The 19,419-nt window shown below is 42.9% G+C and overlaps 1 protein-coding gene across 5 annotated transcripts in view; it reads left to right on the top strand.

Moving 5' to 3' along the window:
• The window catches only part of LOC120936422 (kyphoscoliosis peptidase-like), a 56,034-nt gene extending 36,914 nt beyond the window's left edge, over nucleotides 1-19,120 (top strand). For 3 of the 5 annotated variants that reach the window (XM_040348737.1, XM_040348735.1, XM_040348733.1), the window contains 8 exons: nucleotides 161-208; nucleotides 3,016-3,084; nucleotides 6,318-6,400; nucleotides 8,169-8,277; nucleotides 8,680-8,797; nucleotides 14,616-14,804; nucleotides 14,900-15,090; nucleotides 17,976-19,120. In XM_040348737.1, the coding sequence (XP_040204671.1) occupies nucleotides 161-208; nucleotides 3,016-3,084; nucleotides 6,318-6,400; nucleotides 8,169-8,277; nucleotides 8,680-8,797; nucleotides 14,616-14,804; nucleotides 14,900-15,090; nucleotides 17,976-18,892 (1,724 nt within the window). In that variant the 3' untranslated portion in view covers nucleotides 18,893-19,120. The remainder of the gene's footprint in view (nucleotides 1-160; nucleotides 209-3,015; nucleotides 3,085-6,317; nucleotides 6,401-8,168; nucleotides 8,278-8,679; nucleotides 8,798-14,615; nucleotides 14,805-14,899; nucleotides 15,091-17,975) is intronic. The other 2 variants (XM_040348736.1, XM_040348734.1) reach the window with 1 other exon arrangement.
• The last annotated feature ends 299 nt before the right edge of the window (nucleotides 19,121-19,419 follow it).

The following is a 19,419-nucleotide window of genomic DNA, read 5'->3' as shown; positions in this document are numbered from 1 at the left end:
GTTGATACTATGACAGGTTCATAAAATGTTACATATTGGGTATTCATACATCCTGCGACCTGCCAGTAAGCTCCCCGGTGAAAGACAGTTTTCACACCAGCAATTGTTATTGTAATTTGCATTTTCTGTTTGTGTTGTCATTAAACCTTTTTTAATTTAGGCTTTGAGAATGATGAGAAAAACGGACAGATGAAGCGTGATAGACGTGGTAAGTTGTTCTCCAGACTGGCAAAAAAGTGATTTTTATAGACTTTGGAGACTCTGTTATTTTGAGTGATAGCTAACAACACATTTCAAAATGTTTCCCACTAACCATATGTATTTTGCAATTACTAAACTACAGTCCTTTTCAATTTATTTAATCAACGGGATTGTTTACAAACTGGCAGAACCTGGTGGTGTTATTTTGGAAAACATAAATTAAAATGTTATTAAATTATAAAAGACATTTATTGAGAACACGTTATTAGGCTCATTTCACTTTAAGTGGTTGTATAGTCCAAATTTTTTTTTTTTGTGCCACCTGTAAGGCATCGGTATCATTGCCGGTCCACGCCGGGGAGATGACATTTTCCCTCGGTGTGTCTTCTGGGTATCGCAGCTCCAGCGCTGTGAGTGGCTGGAGCCGCGATGTCGTCACTCCCGCGCAGGTTTAGGAGATATTTTTTTTTACCTGTAGCTAAAAGTAAAACATTTGACTATACAAACATTTTAATATTCTGACTAAAGTTCCACTTTATAGTTAAAGTGTAAACCCGATTTTTTGCTGTCACAATGTGCAAGTCATTTTCAAACTTTCAGCACAGTTGCTTGCTATCTGGAAGAGGGTTTTGGGCTTCAGCAAAATGGCAGCCACCATCAAGAAGAAACAGGAGCAATGCTGGAGGCAATTTACAGCACACACTAATTTTGGTAGCATAATGTGGAATGAATGATCCTTGATAAAGAACCAAGGGCCTAATCCACAAAAACCCGGCGCAACGTAACTTTTGCCATTTAAGTTACACTGCCGCAAAATCTCTACCTAAGTGCCCGATCCACAAAGCACTTATCTAGAAATTTTGAGCGGTGTAACTTAAATCCGTCCGGCGCAAGGCGTTCCTAATTTAATGGGGCGAGTCCCATTTAAATTAGGTGCGCTCCCGTGCCGGACGTACTGCGCATGCTCCCGACGTCATTTTCCCAACGTGCTTTTCGTGGATCTCCGTAAGTGCTAATTTGCATACCCGAAGCGGCATTTCGACGAGAAATGCCCCCAGCGGTGGCTGCGGTACTGCATCCTAAGATCCGACAGTGTAAGTCCCTTACACATGTCGGATCTTCTGCCTATCTATGTGAAACTGATTCTGTGGATCAGTTCCATAGATAGAAACAGGGATACGACAGCGTAACAGTAGATACGCCGGCGTATCCCTTTTGTGGATTAGGCCCCTTATTCTTTATCAATTGTTATGGGTAAAGTTCTGCTTTAAAAGAGAGAAAGAAATCATTAGGCACTTCTGTCAATAGAGATGAATCGATCTATTTCCATTTTAAACAAATAAGATAAATACACTGCACCCCTTAGACACGTGGAAGCAGGGGAGGGATGGTAGCCTTAGGCCTGGGGGGCAAGTCCAGTCAAGTGGCCCATAGAGTGTGGAAAAGTGATGGATCAAGAAAAACAGTCTAAGTCCGCACAGAGGCCCCGCTTACATCAGAGTCTGCACAGAGGCCCCCCTTACATCAAAGTCCGCACAGAGGCCCCCCTTACATCAGAGTCCGCACAGAGGCCCCCCTTACATCAGAGTCTGCACAGAGGCCCCCCTTACATCAGAGTCCGCACAGAGGCCCCCCTTACATCAGAGTCCGCACAGAGGCCCCCCTTACATCAGAGTCCGCACAGAGGCCCCCCTTACATCAGAGTCCGCACAGAGGCCCCCCTTACATCAGAGTCCGCACAGAGGCCCCCCTTACATCAGAGTCCGCACAGAGGCCCCCTTACATCAGAGTCTGCACAGCGCCTCCCCTTACATCAGAGTCCGCACAGCGCCTCCCCTTACATCAGAGTCCGCACAGCGCCTCCCCTTACATCAGAGTCCCCACAGAGCCTCCCCTTACATCAGAGTCCCCACAGAGCCTCCCCTTACATCAGAGTCCCCACAGAGCCTCCCCTTACATCAGAGTCCCCACAGAGCTTCCCCTTACATCAGAGTCCGCACAGAGCCTCCCCTTACATCAGAGTCCGCACAGAGCCTCCCCTTACATCAGAGTCCACACAGAGCCTCCCATATACATCGGAGTCCGCACAGACCCCATATACATCAGAGTCCGCACAGACCCCATATACATCAGATCTGATGTAAGGGGTGTTCTGGGAAACTTGATTTAAGGGTGCATGCTGTGGACTATTGTGTAAAGAGGTTCTCTGCTTACCAAAGCCTGCCCCCTCCCCTTTAACAAAGTCCACAGAGCACCCCTTTTTATACACTGGGAGGCAGGAGAGACTAGAGAGGGTGAGCTTACCAGGATGGAGGCTGAGGCGCAGGCAGCCTGTCTGATGCTTTTTTGGGTTCAAACTTCCTGTCCAGTGCCCACACATGCCCGGGGAGTGTGGGCAGGGCAGACTCAGAAGGAGGAGGGGCAGATGAGCTCTATCTCTCCTCGTGTCTGTGCAGAGAGAGAAGAGGATGTCAGCGCTGATGTGCGCTTAGGCTGAGCTATGTGTGAGACAAGACATAGCTCAGCTCTGCAGCCATCTACCTCAGAGCTGAAACAGGCACGGCTGCACAGTGGGAGGTGAGCAGCGGCCGTGACCTGTGTTAACAGAGCTCCAGCAGGCATATTCCTGCTCTGCAAAAACAGCATTTGATAGTGGCGGCTGGTGGCTGTGCATAGTGTCACCAGCCCGGAGGGAGATTTCCACCCTGCCCCCCCTGCCAGCCCTCCCCTGCGTTGAAGAATTGTATTTCTGGAAAGTGAGAGAGGAATCACATGCAAAATGTCCAAGCTACAAGTGTGTTTTTCATTTTTCAGAAGAAGTGAAGGATGACAGTGGCCTTCAAGACAGAAAAAAGCCAAAAGTCAAACATTCTGGAAAATTTGGTAAAAATTTAAGTATATCTATAGAAAGTGTATCATTTTTCTGTCAGGGTGAAAAACTCACAGCTTCTTATGTCCATGTGCACATTTATTTGGGCTAGTATTATATTTTGTAATATACACATTACAGCAATTTAGGAGAAAAGGAATACACTGCAGTCACTGTCGGCATTGTTTATAGAGTTCTCAGAGATTAAACTGTGACAGCTAAAGTGATATTAAAGGCATTTTTTAAATTAAAATAAACATATATGCTCTGCGTAAAAATATTTCCCAGAGCGGTCCATTACATCCTCTTTGGCTGACCCCCCCTCCAGCACTGTGGCTCCTTCTTAGCAAGCTGTTTGCATGTGTGCCGCCAATCAGGGCAGTGTGCACCCATAGACACACACAGCGCCAGTAATCCATGCCCTGACTCTCTCCTCACAGGAGATTGACTGATAGCAGCAGGAAGTTATGTCTCACTGTTCTTCCAGTGTCTCTTGTGAGACCAGGAAGAGAGGAGAGTGGGTCTGCAGTTGGGACAGCTCTGGAGCGGTGAGAAGAGCTAGTGGAGTGTTTAGGAATGGGGTGGGGGAGACAGTTGGTAGGGAGTTTTTTTACATTAATGCAAATGTTAAAAACAGTATGACTTTAGAACCTGTGAGGGGTTAGCTCGGTAGCGGGGTGTGTGACCCCTTGGATGGGTTCACCACACACTGAATTTATACAGACTGGCAGTCGAAGACGGTTGAAAACAAAGTTTTTGGTTTATTTTTCCAACTTGCTGGAAAACAATTGCAAGCATCCAAACAGCATAAACAAAATCAAACATAAAATAAATCCTAGCCACTTTGGGCATCTACCTTCCACACAGGAACCTATCTATGAATTCTAACACAACCTACTGCTGGGTAGACAGTGCTGGTCATACAGCACAAAACAATAGTCTTTTGATTTTTATCACACAGAAAAATCAATCCTCTCTTCACCTCCACAGAAGACCTTCTGGCACTGCTTTCCTACTCACACAACCTTAGGAGTGATGCAGCCAATTAGTGGTAATCCCTTGGGCTACTTATATAGGCCTTAATTGCCTCATTCTGAACAGCTGGAGTCTTTCAACACCCTTAGACCTTATCTGACTATTTCTCGCAGCCGGCCCCTAATAATGATTAGTGTATTGTCTAAGCAAGGCAGAAATGTATGTCCCGTTTGTTACAATACCCACAGATTTCCCTGACTTTCTGTCACAAACCACTTTCATAAGATTTTAAGAATTACCATGTGCAAATGCCAAGGAAAAACATGAAGCCTTCTATGGTTTATCTGGACTTATTTTTTTTTTGGCACATAACATAAAAAGTAGCATTGTATGTATTACAATAAGTGTTAATAGTGCACACAATAATAGATAATAACTTAATTACAATTATAAATTAAAAACAAGTGATGACAAACCATAGTCTCATCCAAAAAGTGCATAATGTGTCCATACAATATACAGTAAACAGTTCATCTGCGCATATAACTCACAGTTTCTATACCCTTTTTAGGAAAGCTTTGAATATAAAGAAACACTGTAATTTTTTTCAGTAAGCATAGATGAACTATTTATATTTAATGGAAAATCTTCATTAATATATGAGATTTTGATTTATCATCATTGTTTTTTATTGTAATTACATTATTAGGTATTATTAGGTGTGCTGTTATCACTGAATGTTTTGGAGTGTTTTTACTCACAGAAATATCACAGCACCTTTTTAAGTATATTGTGGGTTAGTGCTGATAATTATTTGAATATTTATTAGCATTGCATGTATGTTTTTTTTCTCTGTTTATAAATCCTAATTTAGGGAAAAATAAAATAAAGGGATATACCCTGTTATGATAATTACCGCACATTATTAACCAATTGTCAACCAGCCTACGCAGTTATACTGCAGCAGGGCGGCTCTATTGCGCGAATCACTGCACCGGTACGACGCTTCATGTAATAGATACATCGGGTGTGTGTGGCACCGGAGCCAATGCGGATGGTCGGCAGCCACGATGTCTGCAGGTCACCTTCGATCGCTCCACAGAGAGGCAGAACGGGGATCTATAAACAAAGCAGATCCCTGTTCTGTCAGAGAAGTACAGTGTGATTGTCTGTTCCTAGAGATTAGGAACAGCGATATCTCTTTACTCCCAGTCAGTCCACTCCCCCCACAGTTAGAAACACCTCCCTAGGGAACACTTAACCCCTTGATCGCCCTCTAGTGTTAACCCCTTCCCTGCCAGTGTCATTTATACAGTGATCATTGGATATTTTTAGCTCTGATCACTGTAATAATGTCACTGGTCCCAGAAAAGTGTCAAAAGTGTCCGATCTGTCTGCCGCAATGTCGCAGTCCGGTATAAATACGGTAATTCATCTTTCTCTGGTATCCTTTTTACTGTACACCACATTTTATTTATTTATATAATTTTTAAATTGCTCTTTCTTGGGGTTCTGGGCACAAGTGGTGGTTCTCCATGACCAAATGGGTTCTCCATTGACCCTATACCCCAAGCAGTGCCTGCTCGGCTGTTTCCCTGATCCGGAGGCAGATACAGTGTTCTTACATGAAACCTTGTTTGCTGTGAGAAAATGAATCGCATGTAACTGGATGCGATTTGTCTCAACCTCAAAACAAACCTGATTTCTGGAAGTCAATACCCCTCTCCCTCCCTTATAAGAAAATAATATATTGTCATAGAAGTTGGCATCAGTGGCTACAACATCTTATCACATGCCTATGATCTCTCACTTGCTTCCCTAAGCCTTAACATCATTTGTTCAATTACTCTCTGGGCTCTCCTCTTCCTACTTATGTTACCTCAAACTGATCATCTTATGAATTTCAGGCTAGTTTGTATTCAGCCAAACTAGTAATAGTGCAGTACTACTGTTAACCATGTACACCCCATGTATAATGCTCTGTTTTTCTCCTGTTTAGCCTGTTTCCTCCTGTACAACTACAAAACATTTCATTGCTTTTCATTGACTAGCTGAAAATTACGTTTAGGTGGATTTTACTGCACTACTGCAATTCATAAATAAAGCATTGACTTGTTAAAAAAATGCTCTCCCTAATAAAGCATATATTGTATGCAATACAGATGATACTATTAATGATTTCAATTCAGTAAAAACTGAACAATAAAATGTGATTATTATCTTATAGGGGCATGTGATTTGTCTCTTACAGTTGTCTTTTCTTCCCATTTAGATTATCTCTGGGACAGGTCAAACCTGAAGTCTCTGGTGATTGACTTAAAGGACTTTGAGGAACTGGATCGTTTTGCTTCCAAGGTACAATTAGATTTTTTCTGTCAGATATGGTATAATTAATCTCTTCTTTTGAAAAATAAAATAAAAATAAAGGATTTAGTTGGTTGTAATATGTAGGCGTTGCTGTGATAAATACTCCAGTAATGTATTATACAAGGCTTTATCGGCCTTTCGGAATCCTGAGTGATTTTATGCAACTTGGAATTGGTCTTTGAAGCATTAATAGAATTCCAAGACCCCTGTAAAAAAAAAAAAAAAAGCAATTCATATATACCTGTCCTGCTGCATGCGTAGCTGATTCCTCTGCTCTGTAAGCAGGGCTGGACTGGGACAAAAATTTGGCCCTGGACTTCATCCAGACTGGCCCACTTTGACAGGTCTCTCCCACAGCGGCCAGACAACTCCCGCACCCCCCCGGCCACCCGCACCCCCCTCCCCCTTCACTAGCCACTAGCCGCTTTTCTTTATTAGAGTGGAACGGCTGGTACTGATATTCTTATAGGCAGTACCAGTGGGGAAGCTAGACATTATTTCTCCCGGGGCAAAGAATCAGTTTGGTGCCCCCCCCTTATGGTACAAGATTAGGCAGAAGTGAGAAACTCCCAGGCCGCTGTCACTGAAGCCAGCCCACTGAGCCATCGGCCCACCGGGAAACTCCCTGTAGTCCCAATGGCCAGTCCATCCCTGTCTGTAAGAGACAATCTTGCTGGAAAACCTTTTGCATTTCAAAACTCCTGGGAGTGTCAGATGCTGGTGTCTCCCTCTATTCAGACACAAAGACTGGTAGATGAATCACAGAGTGCAATGGGCACCAGGCAACTGGCACAACAATAAATGTGTGCCAGATGCTGAAGGCCTTTCTGCAACCTTTCCCCCTGACCTTTCTCAACAAGTGTGCTGCAGCACCCTGTGGTGCAGTCTGGGTTCTTCAGAGGTGCCTTGGCAAAATTTCTAAAACTTGCCCCAAATTGGCCAAAAATTGTCAACAAGCTGGTGGTGGATCTAGCCTGCCTTTTTTGTTACATAAAGCCACAGGTCTTTATTGTGCAGCACTACAGCCTTAAGTACTATGCAGGCCAGCTACCAGCATCCTAAGAACCAATGACATCAAAGGTTAATAAGGAGGAAGTCAGGCACCAAAGATGTCCTTGTTTGCCCTTATCCTACCCCTCTCTGTCAGAACTGGGGTCATGTTACCAGAGAGTAGGGGATCTAAAAAAACTTAGGAAGACTCCATGCTGATAACTTTGGTTCTATACACTGGTGGAGTGGAATAGAGCAGTCTGGTCCTGCCATCTTTTGAGCGAAAGTGGTGATGCTGGATGCCATATACACAAATCACTTATTGCTGTTCCAGTATTAGACAGCATATCCCTTTGGTGAGTGTGTATTTTTACCATTGGTGAAGGATTGGCACTACGGGTGTGTTTCCAAGCATTGGGGGACAGGCTGAAGTAGAGCACTTTTATATGTTTTACACTCATAACAATATGAACTGTTTATTTTTGTCATTTTGACAAACTTCAGTTTATGGTCACATTTTTGTGGGCAATTTATTATAATTTTAGCGCTGTATTTTTGTTATTGGTGTACTATATATCTACCTGTATTGCATGCTGCTGTTTAAATTTCACTAAAAGAGCGCTGGCTTTATTTTACTATTTTTACAATGAAATTTAAGTGACTGTGTTTTTGAATATTGGTAAAGTTTATATGTGTATAGCTGATAAAAAAATAATAATAATAAAAAAAATTGGTATTTAATATCATTTTTCGTTCTTTAATTAAGGTAGATTACAAGGGGACACTTGAACAATTCGTGAAAGAACTTATAAGTGTGACTAAGACAGACTTGGAGAAAACAAGAGCTGCCTGGATATGGATATGTCACCACATAGGTGGGTCCAGTTAATAATAAAATATAAGTAGTAATTCAAAATAAGAGGAAAAGAAAGAATACAATAAATGAACAAGGAAGAGGCACAAAAAATGTGTACGTTTTCTTGTTTACATGTTCTGATTTAGTTTAGGCTATATAGCATGGAGGCAGTGTTTTTTTAATCTTTACTGATTGGTTATATTGACTGGAGATCTGAGACTCTGGCTAAGGTGCTCAATAAGTGGGTGCACTTACAAAGTCCAAGTACCATGGGCAAGTCATGTTATGACCTTTAATCATACTTCAGTAGGTTCCAATGGTCTGTTTTTTTTATACCAAAAAAATTAATTTCTGTTTCATTATATGCCACAATTAGAAGTTTCTATTTTTTCATATCTATTTATGTGTATATGTACTGTAGAATATGATGTTCAAGGTTATAAGAATAGATTCGCCCAGTCTTCTAATGCAAGTGATGTCTTTCGCACACGAAAAGCAGTCTGCGCTGGATATTCATCATTGTTTCAACATATATGCAGGTAAAATAAATCATGGACATCTATTCTGCTTTGCTTATACTAAAAATGTGTATGATACTTTTGTTACTCCTAACCTGAAGATGATATATTAAAAAACGCTTTTTATTATAACTGCTTATATCTAAAATATTTGGTAATCTTGTTAATACTGAAATTTAGAACTGTCTTAGATTTAAAGCTCTCTTAGTTATTATTGGGGACATATGCATGTATTACAGATATGTACTTTATACATTTTATTTTATTTTTGCCTTGACATATGCTTTAAAGAAAAACTATAATTTTTAGTTATTTTTTTAAAGTATAACTAAAAGGTAAAATTTGTTTTTGTTTGTTTTGAATAGATTGGAAATGGATTAGAACATCTATTAGATTTTTATTGCTGTCTGTGTCCCCATTAGGGAGATTTACCCTCTTACCTATTTGTCCAGTTTACCATTATCATCGAAAGTGAAAGTAAAAGAAAATCCCCAAATCCCCAAATTCCAATGGAGACACTAGTTCTGGTGACCCCAAAGGATTCCCTTAATTTTCTGAGATTTTGTTTCACTTCCTGTTTTGGCTATGGGACAGACAGTGGGGCAGATTCAGGTACCTGCGCGCCTAGTTATGGCGGCGCAGCGTATTGTATTTACCCTACGCCGACGCAACTTACAGGAGCAAGTGCAGTATTCACAAAGCACTTGCTCCGTAAGTTGCGGCGGCGTAGCGTAAATGGGGCCGGCGTAAGCCCGCGTAATTCAAATGTGGAAGGGGGGCGTGTTTTATGCTAATGTGTTATGACCTGACGTGATTGACGTGTACATATCCCAGTGTGCATTTCTCTCAAGTACGCCTCAACAACGTATTGGTTTGGACGTGAACTAAATTACGTCCAGCCCTATTCGCGAACGACTTACGCAAACAACGTAAAAAATTCAAATTTCGAAGCGGGAACGACGTCCATACTTAACATTGGCTGCGCTTCCTAATAGCAGGAGGAACGTTACGCCGAAAACAACTTACGCAAACGATGTAAAAAACTACCGCCGGGCGCACGTATGTTTGTGAATAGGTAATTTGCATAATCTACGCCGAAAACGACGGGAGCGCCACCTAGCGGCCAGCGTGAGAATGCACCCTGAGTTACGACGGCGTAAAAGACTTATGCCAGTCGTATCTTAGGCTAATGTCGGCGTATCTTGCTCTCTGAATACAGAAAGAAGATACGCCGGCGTAGATTTGAATTTACGCGGTGTAAATTCTCTCTGAATCTACCCCAGTGAAGGTAAATCTCCCTAAAGAGGCAAAAATGGCAAAAAAAAAAAAAAAGACATGGGTTATAACCCTCCCTTACTCTATCCAAAATTAAAAAAAAATGTTTATAGTTCTACTTTATTTAATTTTTTTGCAAGAGTAATTAGTGATATTTGTGTTACTTTTTTATTACTTAAGGCTCTTTCACACGGAGCGGACCGTTTCTGGGTCCGCTCCGTGTGTCTCCGTCGGCTCAGCGGGTATCCCCGCTGAGCTGTCGGCGGATAGGGCGGTCCCCGCACACAGTGCAGGGACCGCCCTGTCTCGGCTCCGCTCTGCCCTATGGGGAACCGGATGCAGACGGACCGTCTGTCCGTCTGCATCAGTTCCGTTCCGCCGGACGGAAGAAAAATAGGGTTTTCTTCCGTCCGAAAACCGGATCCCGACGGACGCGGACGCTAGCGGATGCTCCATCCGCTAACAGACGCGATACCATAGGGATGTATTACAAGTCCGTTAACGGACTTGTAATAACGGACAGGCGGAGCGGACATCTGAAAGGGGCCTAACACATACACCTCCTTGAAAGTGCAATAACAGAGCATTCTCTGTTTACTAATAAGACAGCAGTAGGCTGTCTTTCTCTAAGGCCCATTTTGCCGCGCTATTCGGCTCCTAGCAGGGCTTTTACCCCCCACTAGCAGCCGAGAAAGGGTTAAAACCACAGCAAAAAACCTCTGCAGCGGCGCTTAGCCAGCGGTATAGCCGTGGTGCCCATTGATTCCAATGGGCAGGAGCGGTGGAGGAGCAGTATACACACCTCTCCTTCACCGCTCCAAAGATGCTGCTAGCAGGACTTTTTTTACCGTCCTGCTAGCACACCGCTCCAGTGTGAAAACCCTCGGGACTTTCACACTGGAGAGACAGCAGCGGCTGTTTCAGGTCGCTTTCCAGGTGCTACTTTTAGCGTTATAGCGCCTGCAAAGTGAGCCAGTGTAAAAGGGGTCTAATTGAAGCTTCATACACTGTGAAAAAAAAAAACTTTCACACTGGGTCTCTTTGCAGACGCTATAATGCTAAAAATAGCACCTGCAAAGTGACATGAAACAGCTGTTGCTGTCTCTCCAGTGTGAAAGCCCCTAGGGCTTTCACACAGAAGCGGTGCGCTAGCAGGACGGTAAAAAAAGTCCTGCTGGCAGCATCTTTGGAGCGGTGTGTATACTGCTTCTCCACCGCTCCTGCCCATTGAAATAATTGGGCACCGTGGCTATACTGCCGGCAAAGCGCCGCTGCAGAGGCACTTTGCGGTGGTTTTAACCCTTTCTCGGCCACTAGCGGGGGTAAAAGCACCCCGCTAGTGGCCGAATAGCGCCACGAAATTGACAGTAAAATACAGCTAAAAAAAGCGGCCCTTTACCGCAGAGGCCGCCCCCGTCCCAGTGTCAAAGGGGCCTAAAGAGAGCAAGGGGATTTTTCCTCCATTTGTTCAGGTATGTATTCTAAAGAGAATTAAAGCAATTGTAAACCGATGGATGTTTTTTTTTCTTTCCTGCAAGGTAATGTCATAATGTGTTAGTATACATCGCATACTAGCACATCATGGTTAACTTACCTGAAAACGAAACATTCCAGCGATGCAATATCATCACTGGAGGCTGCTTCCATTTTCACCCATCTTGCTTCCGGGTTCGCTGACTGTCCGGAGCTGTGATGACGTCATTCCCATGCATGCATGCGGGAGCTGCCAGTCACGGCACAGGGCTCTGAAGGAATGGCATGGGTGGCCATTCCTTTAGAGCGCATGCACCAGTGCATGTCATTGGGGCAATGTACAGTAAATATCTCCTAAACGGTAGTTGTTTAGGAGATATTTACACTACCTATATGTAAGCCTTATTATAGGCTTTCCTATAGGTAAAATTTAGTGATGGAAGTTTACGTCCTCTTTAAATAGCAGATAATCAAATATTCATTTGCAATATTTTATATTTATATGACTAAAAAGAAACGGGATCATGGTAATTGGATCCACCTCCTGTGGAAATTACATCCCTACTTGAAAGGGGTGGTGGATACACTTAATTCAGTTTTTCAGGTTTCCCTCCTCCTAGATCCTAAAAGTTGTATTTTAATTATTTTGGATGAACTCGAGACGATTGTAAGAGCCCTGTTTCAGGCTCACGAATTAATACTTGTGCACTGGAAGTCGGAGGAGCTGCCCAATTTAGGGGAGGGGTTTAAAAGTGTCTAGTAATTTGAAGTTTGAGAAATATGTCTATCAGCATAGAGCTTGGTTAGATGTCCCTGGGATAGCACCGATAGAACTGACTGTAGATAGGTTGTTGGGAGATAATACCGCATGACTAGCCATGATTAAGGCCTGATGGCTGAAATGCGTTGGATTTTTTGACTGTTCACATACAATAATAAAATGGATGGATTATATGGAGGTTTGCAGAGACTTCCTAGTGCTGTGTTCTTGAGGCTCACCGGGCATTACACCGGAGGTAGTAGCTAGGATGCGCCTGTTCCAATGCAGCCATGAAGGCCCCCTTATTTGTTCCCCTTCATTGTCACTTGTCAGATGAACCTCATTGGATTTATCTGATAAGGGCCTGTGGGCATGGCCTACCTGCCCCCCGTAGATGGGAACCCTTTGTCAACGTGCTTGCTACTGCCCGGGAACCAAGCAGTAGCCGTGGTCCATGCGAAAATCAGCATTAAGGCGGCATTAAGGCAGCACCGCATACTTAGAAGTGAGCCGTTCCCCCTTCACAGATACATATTAAACTTGAGTCTCTTTACTGTTAGACACTTTTCTTATTACACTGTACATCTTGTCTTCCTAAATGCAGAATTTAGAGGGGGACACTGCAGAGCTTGTGTTCCGCTCCACCAGCCCAGCTTTACATGCCACCTTACTCCCAGTGACAATGTGGAGGTCCTGCACAAAGTGTGCACCTCTGCTTGCAGAACATGTTAACCCCTGACACTCTCCAGTACCTCCAACTAGATCCATAGTCTCTCTGTGCCACAGATTTGGTCCTGGATAAACTAAGAGCACCAACTGCTAGGGAGAGAGCAAAAACACCAACCCCCTTGCAAACCAGAGGACACTCTCACCCATGTCTGGTACCCCTCTCCTGCTGACTGATTGCTTTAGAATTCCCACAAGTACTGATTACTCATAGCAAATGCAAATTAGACATTGCTTCCTGCCAGCTCCTCTGTATGGTCAACCCTTAAATGGTGGCTCTCTGTCTCCTCTTCATCCCCTTGCGTGTTACATAGTTTCTTAGTCGGTAAGGTTGAAAAAAGACACCAGTCCATCCAGTTCAACCTATGTGTGTGAGTGTGATTGTGTTGTGGCCATCTGTAAGCCCAGGGGCCCCATAATCTTCTATTGCCCGGGGGCCCCATGAGTTGTCAGTCCACCCCTGGTGGCACCCCTTCCATAGACTCCGATGTTAAACGGTAATTTCTCAGGTGAATTTGGGGCGGTCCCCTGGACTCAGAACTTGGCACACATGTATCCCCATTTCTCCCCTACAAGTGTGCAACGTTTGTTGTCTGGGGGGACCTACGGCTGGGGAGCACTGATTTTTCAAAGCCGGGCACCCCTTCCATAGACTCCCATGTTAAATGTCAGTCGAGGCATGGGCACAGTGAGGCATGGGCACAGTGAGGCGTACACAGTGAGGCATGCAGATTGACACCCTATGCTTATATTCGAGTCAATACGTTTTCCCCAGTTTTTCGTGGTAAAGTTAGGTGCCTCGGCTTGTATTCGGTCTGCTTATACTCGAGTTTTTAAGTTTTTGATGCACAGAATATTAACAAACTAAATATAATCCAATTAGGATTTAGATCTGCATTTGTGATTTATGTAGCAGCCTAATGATTTCTGTAAGCTATCATTTTATAATAAAATGCCTATTAATCTATAGTATTTCTGGACAGCAAATAAATTACTAAATATATTTAACCCCAATAAGTTACAGAATCTTTTAAATAACTATCCAAGTTTATCACTTAAAACATTTAAATACACCAAATTGGAATCTTTATTTATGGTTCATTCAGCTAGTATGGGATGAATATTGTGATGGCCTAACAAATATAATAGCTTGCCTAGTGCCACAATGGGATAGATTGCTAAGGGATCCATACTCATTATGCTGGTTATATGTTAGGGATCGTTCAAATGACAGATTAGTGCCACCATCCATGCTGCATGTGCATCCATTTCAGAGCTACGTGCAGGCAGCCTGTAGAAGTGGATGCACACACAGCTCCGCCACATGTACCGTGTTTCCCCGAAAGTAAGCCCTACCCCAAAAATAAGACCTAGCGTTACTTTCCAGGACGGCTGCAATATAAGCCCTACCCCGAAAATAATCCCTAGTTTAAATTGCTTGTAAAATCCTATAATCCACTATTTTTCGGGGGAAACACGGTATCTTCCAGCGGACGGCACTAATCTGTCATCCCAATGAGCCCTATAATCATAAATGGTAGATACATTCATAGGAGTTTCATTTTCTGACATGTGTTTAAGTGAATCCTCTTATTTTGCATGCAGTCTTTCTGGGGTACAGTGTAAGAAAGTCAGCGGATACTCTAAGGGTGCCGGATATCAAGTAGGAAAGATAACCTCTGGTGATTCAGATCATGCCTGGAACATGGTGTATCTGGAAGGTCGATGGCACCTACTGGACAGCACATGGGGAGCTGGTACAGTTAACATGAAAATAAACAAGTTCAATTTTAGGTAAGTAAATTAATATTGTAATAAAAAAAAAAATAAGCAGATGTGTTGCTTCACTTTTTTTAGATAAACTTTTGTTTCTTGCTTTTATCTTCTAGTTATAATGAATTTTATTTCCTTACCCATCCTGCCCTCTTCATAGAGGATCATTTCCCTGAGCTGGGAGAATGTCAGTTACTTCAAACAGAAGTGCCTTTGGAAATCTTTCAAAGATCTCCACATGTTTATAGTGATTTTTACAGCCTGGGAATGGTGTCCTACCAGCCACAGACAGGATTTATTGAAACAGGTAACAAAAACTTAACATCCTCCTTTCTATTTGCACAGCAAATATTTGACAACATAAAATATAGATTATGCCTTGCATTTAATAAAAAAATAAATCTTATTGGATACAAAATATCATTAATACAACGTGGTGTCAGACTGTTTTGCTTTGAGTTGTTTGTAAGGTTCTTTGCATTTTAAGCAAGGAAGCTCAGACCTCTGCAGTGTATTACTGTGCTTTTACTAAAGAAAAATGCTGTACGTACAAACATTACCATTACATTGCAATTTTAGGAATACAATAAAAGACTGGCAGATATTACAAAATATGCTTACAACATGCACAAGCTATCTCCTTCCTAACAAAAATAGCATGTACTGACTCTGTTGCCAAAACCCTCCCACTGTGAGCTGCAGCATTGGGGAGTTGGGGTATAATAGGATGAATGAAGGTGAGTTTGCCTCCATCAGGGAAGGTAACGGAAGATTTTTTGTTTACTTTGAGACTTCTGCATCAAATAATAACTGGATTTGTGACTTGTCTAGACCAGTGGTTCTCAAACTTTCAAATGTCGTGACCCCTTGATAAAATTTTCCAATTTGTGGGGACCCCTAACAGTAAAATTATTTTCGTGGTATGGGTTGTCAGCACCCAAGGTAAGACAAGAAATTTGCACCCCTAACCCACGGACATTTAGCACTCCCTGAGTCCCTTCCACTCGTACAGTATTAAAACCCCTTATGGTACATTTTAGGATGTACCACTCGTTCTCTTTGTTCTCCTTTCTTTGCCTTTTATCTCTCTCTATCCTAATTTCTTGTTTTTTTCCCCCCATACCTCTCTCTAGCCATCTTTCTTGTTATTTCTCTTCCTTTTTCTTTGTCCCTCCCCCTCTTTTCCTCTCCCTTCCATGTATTCTCTATTTTTAATCCTTCTCTCACTCCTTGGTGGGTGGTGGGCGGTTTCGGGGGAGATGCGATCAGTGGCAGTGCTGGTGGGAGAGTTCTGATCAGCCAACTTAGGTTCTCTTGATCAAGGTCATCTGCTGATCTGAGAACGGTAGTTAGGACTTTTAATGGGAACTATAATCACAGGTGGTGTTACTCACTGTGTCTCTGGCTTCACTGTGTCTCACTTTGTGGCGTCTCGTAGCAGTGACACCTCTACAGAAATCAGGAGATAGGGTCTCCTCCAGCTCCTCCCACTCCTCCCAGAGGGTGAGTGGGCGGCCGTGGGCTTCAGGAACAGCTCAGGATTTGGTGACCCCTGGCAAATCATCATTCGACCCCTGAGTTGAGAACCACTGGTCTAGACTGTCATACAGGTGGCTTTCATTGTACTTTAAAGGTTAGTTGTTAAAGTCTATCTCTAGCCAAAACTTCTAATATTGTAAAATGCAGTTTACTCTACACTACATTTGCCACATCACTATGAACAGTTCTTCAAACTTTTAGGAATAAAAATAATAAAATTTGGTGTTTATCATTTGTACATTTAATTGGTCGTACCTAGAATGCAACGTGATAACATACAACAATAAAGTCAGTTTTCACAGAACCCCCAATCACAAACCCCTCAATCACAGACCCCTCCTAATCACAGTCCCCCCCCCAATCACAGTCCTCCCTCCATGTTCCAGACTCCTGTCCCTTTTATAACAAAGCAACACTCCCCCTTCCTCCCCCTCCCCACACTGTCCTACCTTATTCACACAAGATGGGAAACACGGCAGGTCTGGGCAAAGGGCGGGACTTTTCACTTTTCACTTTTTCCAGACCTGCCAGGCTTCCAGTCTTGTGTGAATAAGGTAGCACAGTGTCACGGGGGGGGGGGTTGTCGCTTTGTTATGAAAGGAACAGACCTGGATGTCAGACAATGTTATGAAAGGGGCAGACAGAATTATAGTGGCAGCGGTGAGAAGGCGAGCCAGCGGTGGGGAAAGGACTGTTGCTGGGTCCGGATCCGCCATTTAGTGATGCCTTCTCTAGTAGGTAGTAAGGGTCAGATTCACGTAGAAGTGTGGCGGCGTAACGTATCGTAGATACGTTACACCACCGCAAGTTTTCATCGCAAGTGCCTGATTCACAAAGCACTTGCAATGAAAACCTACGCCGGCGGCCTCTGGCGTAAGCCCGCGTAATTCAAAGGGGCGTGTGCCATTTAAATTAGGCGCGCTCCCGCGCCGAACCTACTGCGCATGCTCACTTTTGAATTTCCTGCCGTGCTTTGCGCAAAGTGACGTAATTTTTTCGAACGGCGGCGTGCGTAGCGTACTTTCGTATTCCCGGACATCTTACGCAAGAAATTTTTTTTTAGAATTTCGACGCGGGAACGACGGCCATACTTTAACATGGGCTGTGTAAAGTTAGGGCAGCTAAAACGACGACTAACTTTGCGACGGGAAACTAGACTAGCAGCGACGTAGCGAACGCGAAAAAACGCCGTGGATCGCCGTAAGTACTAATTTGCATACCCGACGCTGGTTTACGACGCAAACTCCCCCCAACGGCGGCCGAGGTATTGCATCCTAAGATCCGACAGTGTAATTCAATTACACCTGTCGGATCTTAGGGCAAACTATGCGTAACTGATTCTATGAATCAGTCGCATAGTTAGGAAGCCCCTAAAACAGAGATACAACGGCGTATCAGGAGATACGCCGTTGTATCTCTTTTGTGAATCTGGCCCAAAATGTCTCATCTGACACTGGTGTATTATTGTGATTATTATTATTAGTAAGGATTTATATAGCGCCAACAGTTTGTGTAACTCTTTACATGATTTATATTCTGTTTCCCAGTTTTAATAGAAGTGGTGTAAATGTATTACATATTGTCCCTACGGTGTAGATTTCTGAATTACCATGTCTTATTCTTTTAATTGCCTTACTTTTGTGATATCTTTAGTGACGGGGAAAGTCTCTATTGCCTTTGAGAGCTGCAATGATCTGAAATTCACTTTCAACATCAATGAGCATGAACGTTCTGGTATACTGACATTGTTAGACAATGGAATGAAGCTTGATGTTTATCCTCAACAGCCCGGTCAGCATGTCCTAAATATTTTTGCCCAAAAAGAAGATGCTGAAGAAGAAGAATTGCAGTTGGTTATAGAATACAGAATTGACTGCAAACACATTGACAGCAGCATGAGGATTCCAAAGTGCATCCATAATCCTGTAGGACCAAACAGGCTAACTGAAAAAGCAGGGCTTGTGAACCCTTCCCATGCAGATCCAGTGATTTATACGGATGATGGGTTCTTTACTATACATTTTATGTTGAAGAAGAAATTACATTTTTTTTGTACCTTACAATCTGATGAAGTACAAATGACCTCTGAAATGGAGAACAGGCATGTTTTTACAACAGAGAAAAAGAACAAAGTGGACATAAATGTTTGCCTTCCTCAGGCAGGAACCTATGTTTTATCAATTTTTATCAAGACTGATAATAATGATAATAGTAAGTATACGTACTTATGCAATTATCTCATTATATGTACCAACCCTGCAGTAGGATGGCCAGTGTTTCCACTGACATACTCTAACTGGGCCAAGCACTATGAGTTGGTGCAGCCGTTAGAAGGCATTTTACCTGCAAATACTGATGTTTCCTTCAAGCTTTACATTCCTGATGCAGCTGGAGTATGTTTTCAAGGGCAAAAAGATTCCCCTCTGGCCCTCTCTGACAGTAATTACTGGGAAGGGACATGCAGTACAGCTGATAGACAAGATATCATTGTCATGATCAACAATAATAACGAACCTAACACTTGGTATTACTTGATAAAATATGAAGTAAAAACAAACAAAACAAAGTGATCTAACTCGATAAAAGGTATAACATAATGATTTTTAAATTTTACCAGCATAGTCATCTCCATATACCTTGATCACCCATTCTGTTGATATTGTCCAAGGAATTTTACATTCTGACCATGTCAGCCACACCGATGAGGCCCCTAACTTAAAAAAAGAATGTGTGCTTAAACTGTAACTAAGCCTAAAATAAAAAATAAATTGTGCCTTACTCTTCATTTGTTGCAATAACTTTGTTGTCTTTGTTGCTTCTTTTTCTTTTGACAATCAAGTGAGAGTCGGTTCACACTAGGGCGACACGACTTCCAGCGCGATCTTCCTGGAAAGTCGCTTCTGTTAAGACAGTGATCCGACTTCTGAGGTGACTTCCATTGAAATCAATGGGTACAAATCGCCTACAAGTCGGATTGAAGTAGTACAGGAACCTTTTCTGAAGTCGGATCGCCTTGAGTCGCTCCCATTCACTTCCATTGTTTTTCTCTACAGCGTGACTTGGGACGACATGAGGCGACATGAAGTCGGATTGCAAG

The sequence above is a fragment of the Rana temporaria genome, chromosome 4 (genome assembly GCF_905171775.1).
Source record: "Rana temporaria chromosome 4, aRanTem1.1, whole genome shotgun sequence".
Lineage (NCBI taxonomy): Eukaryota > Metazoa > Chordata > Amphibia > Anura > Ranidae > Rana > Rana temporaria.
This window is presented reverse-complemented; position numbering and strand designations above follow the sequence as displayed.